Genomic DNA, 3,224 nt, shown 5'->3' with positions numbered 1-3,224 from the left:
CAGAGGAGAAATTGGTGAAATTCTTAGTATTATTGGCTATATTTCCCCAATACGTAGCAGTCCTCGAAGAGGTGGACACAAATAGCATTTAGATAAACCTTCTTGTATAAGTTGTGGCCCAACAGGCAATGGTGTTCAGGAAGCAATTTTACTTCAAGAATCAATTTTGGTTAGAGATATTAACTGCAAATCTGTATGCTGCTTGCAACAGCTTCCCCAAAAGGAAAATTCACTACATCTTTAATTATATTGCTGCATTTCTTCAAGGATGGTGCACTGTTCACACTAAGAAATTGTCAGTGTGTAACAGGACCATCCATCATGAGTACAACCATAAATATGTTTTCAGTGTACAGATAGGGACATTAAGGTAGAGAGGTCTAACCCAATGCCATGAACTTCTGGAAATTTAGCTAGAAATTAGGTGTACCCATCTTCAAAGCTTTATGCTTAGCCCAATAGATGAAAGGGCTTCCAATGAAGGATATTTCTTTACTATCGGTGAAGGGACAGAAGGACAATGGAGGCTGTAGACTCAGCCCAGGGATAGAGTCATGCATTTCTGTAAAGTGATGCCTTCTTCTGATTATCCAGCACCAGTTCTAACAGAAGTCACTTTGAATTGGTCTTGGCTGGTGAGAGATAGGTAGTGTGAGGAATGAGACAGTGAAGAGGCCTAGATTTTTGTCTACAGTTCCCCTTCCTGCTAAAAACCCAACCTTTCCCTTTAAAACTCAAAACAGAGAGACAAGGATTGAGCTAAGCTTTGGAGGTAAGAGATCCTCCTGAATCAAACAGCATCTTCCCTTCTGAGCAACTTTAGACTTGCCAATTAGCACTCTGTCTGCCTAACCTATATACATGGATCAAGCTTATTGGAATGGCCACTCTGGCTAGGGACAGACATTACACATAAACTGGTTTAAGTGATCAGAAACTGGTTTAAAGCTGTAACAGAACAGGTGTTCAGTGCACATAAACCAGTTTGAGAAAGGCTGAAACCAGTTTGAGATAAACCTGGTTGAATGTAGTATTAGACTTAACTGTTTTGGCTCAAACCCCACGGGACAAAGACAGAATCAATAGAAAGCGGGTAATGTCCCTCTGTTACTTTCTTAATGGGGTGATAAACGTTGAGTTAGAGGTGATAAACATCCCCTGCTGGGCTGTTCAGGGGTGGGGGAGGGACCCTCCTTAATCAGAGTGGCCTGGCCAGGCCCTCCTCAGCTCAGCTCTGTACAAGGGAAGGGAGGGCTGCTCTAGCGCTCCCTGGCTTCTAGCTTGGGCCACTGCAGGTATGTGCCTGCATTTCTGGGACGTCTGTCTGGTTACAAAACTGATTTAGCCTAGGCAGGTTAGATTAACATTCAAAGATTGAATCAATTCCTGGCTCACTCTTTTTGAACGTCTGTCCCTAGCCTCTATGCTTTACACTTAAATCACTAGTGCTGGGAGTAAGGTTTCCTTTTCCACCCTGCAGGTTCATCAACATAAAATTAAAACATATGCTATTTGAGGACGTCCTGTTTGATAATTGCTTTTTTATTGATGTGACTTCCACTGAGACCTACTTCAAAAACTGCACTTTTGAATACACTATCTTCAATAACACTGGTAAAGGGGCTCCCGGCTTGGCTTAATTCAGTGACTCCCAAACTTTTGGAACTAGCAGGCCACTGTCAACCTTCAAAATTTCTTACCAACCACAATGCATGCTTACCATGAAATTCTTAATTGAAAAGGAGCAGGTGTTTAATACTTTTGGTGGACCGGTTCTCAAGGCCTTGTGGAGCACAGTTTGGGAGGCACTGGTCTATTTGCATGCTGGGGTGTGTGCGTGTGCATGTGTGTTGGGGGAAAATGAGTGGGTGTACTGAGGTAGTGAGTGTGATGAGGGGAGGAGGGTGTGATGAGGGGAGGAGCTGTTTCACTATGGTAGACTTCTGTGTACTGCATTTGCATCAACGTGCAACATGAACTTGGAGTTTTTCATCTCCCAAGATCCAAATTTAACTTTTTCTTCATATACAAGTCTAATCACAAAGTTGGCACTGAGAAGAGAATTTCCCCAAAAGCTGAGGCCGATCCAGTCTATGATTTCAGTTTAATCTGATCTTTTGTCCCATATTTCTTCTGTTGCACTTTGCAAGAGGCTAAGAATAGATCAGAGAGATGCATCTCCAGGACTCCCCCATCATGTACCTTCTGGTTCATTGGTCACTGCAGGAGAAACATGGGAAACCAAACTGAAACCCTGGTTGGATAAAGTCATGAAGGAACTGGATTGTAATGGGCTTTCAATGCATTTTTGTAGCAATTTTTTTAGCCCACATCCAGCTTCTGATTCGGGATCTCAAGACATTTCATTAATGTAATTTATTCATTAATTAGTTTTAAAAGAGATTTTCATTTTCCCTTGAACTGAGTTTTATTTTTCCTTGAACTGAAAATGACCAACTGGACTATGAAAATCATAGCCTATAGCCCCAGCTCCTGGGCTACTGCTCACCAGTAGTTGATATGGCAGACTCAATGTGCATGCATTAGAACATGTACAAAGAAGCAGGGTCCCATTTCCCTCTCTGTTGAAGGCAGGTGTTATTCTGTAGGCACTCCTCAAGGTCTGGGAGGCAAGGAAATGATATCTTTTAAAAGCCCAAGGGTGTCATAAGGAGGTAATTTGGATACGCATGCTTGACCCCATCTCCCTACACACCAGCTAATGCAAGAAGTGACAGACAAGCTTACGCCTGTTGTACATGTGCAGTATAATAGGCCTGTGTGAAGCAGCTAGTATTCGCTTCGGATTTGGCTGATTCAGGGGACAGTGATTCGATTCAGTGATTTGAATCTCTGTCCCGATTTGATTCAGCTGAATCTGATCCAGCGATTTGGCAGCAGCCGAATCTCTGAAGCAGCCAGGGCAGGCCCATCCCCGACCCCTCTCCCAGCACAGCAATGGCTGTCCCAGCTTCTGGCACTTGTAATAAATAAATAAATAAATAAATAAAAAAGCCCCGGGTCACCGGGTGCTGTCAGGCAGGGGGTGATCCCTGCTTCCCCCCACTGCCACCACTGCCTGGGGGGCTCTGCATGAGCACCCTGCCCCCCCCCTCGCTCCCCCAGCTCCCCCACAGGTGCCCTGCCCGGGCCAGCTCTGGCCCTTTAAGAAAACAAAAATGATAAAATCTGGGACTCACTGCTCCTGCTGGTGTGGGGGGGGG

The 3,224-nt window shown here is 44.4% G+C and overlaps 1 protein-coding gene across 1 annotated transcript in view; it reads left to right on the top strand.

The window, feature by feature from the left end:
* The window catches only part of SV2B (synaptic vesicle glycoprotein 2B), a 127,001-nt gene that overhangs the window by 113,803 nt on the left and 9,974 nt on the right, over positions 1 to 3,224 (top strand). Inside the window, exon 10 of the mRNA XM_019504046.1 lies at positions 1,481 to 1,614. Within this exon, the coding sequence (XP_019359591.1) occupies positions 1,481 to 1,614 (134 nt within the window). The remainder of the gene's footprint in view (positions 1 to 1,480; positions 1,615 to 3,224) is intronic.

This window comes from Gavialis gangeticus, unplaced genomic scaffold (genome assembly GCF_001723915.1).
Source record: "Gavialis gangeticus isolate Ggan-Ray unplaced genomic scaffold, GavGan_comp1, whole genome shotgun sequence".
In the NCBI taxonomy this organism is placed as follows: Eukaryota; Metazoa; Chordata; order Crocodylia; family Gavialidae; genus Gavialis; species Gavialis gangeticus.
The sequence above is the reverse complement of the archived record's forward strand: the minus strand, read 5'-3'. Positions and strand labels throughout refer to the sequence as shown.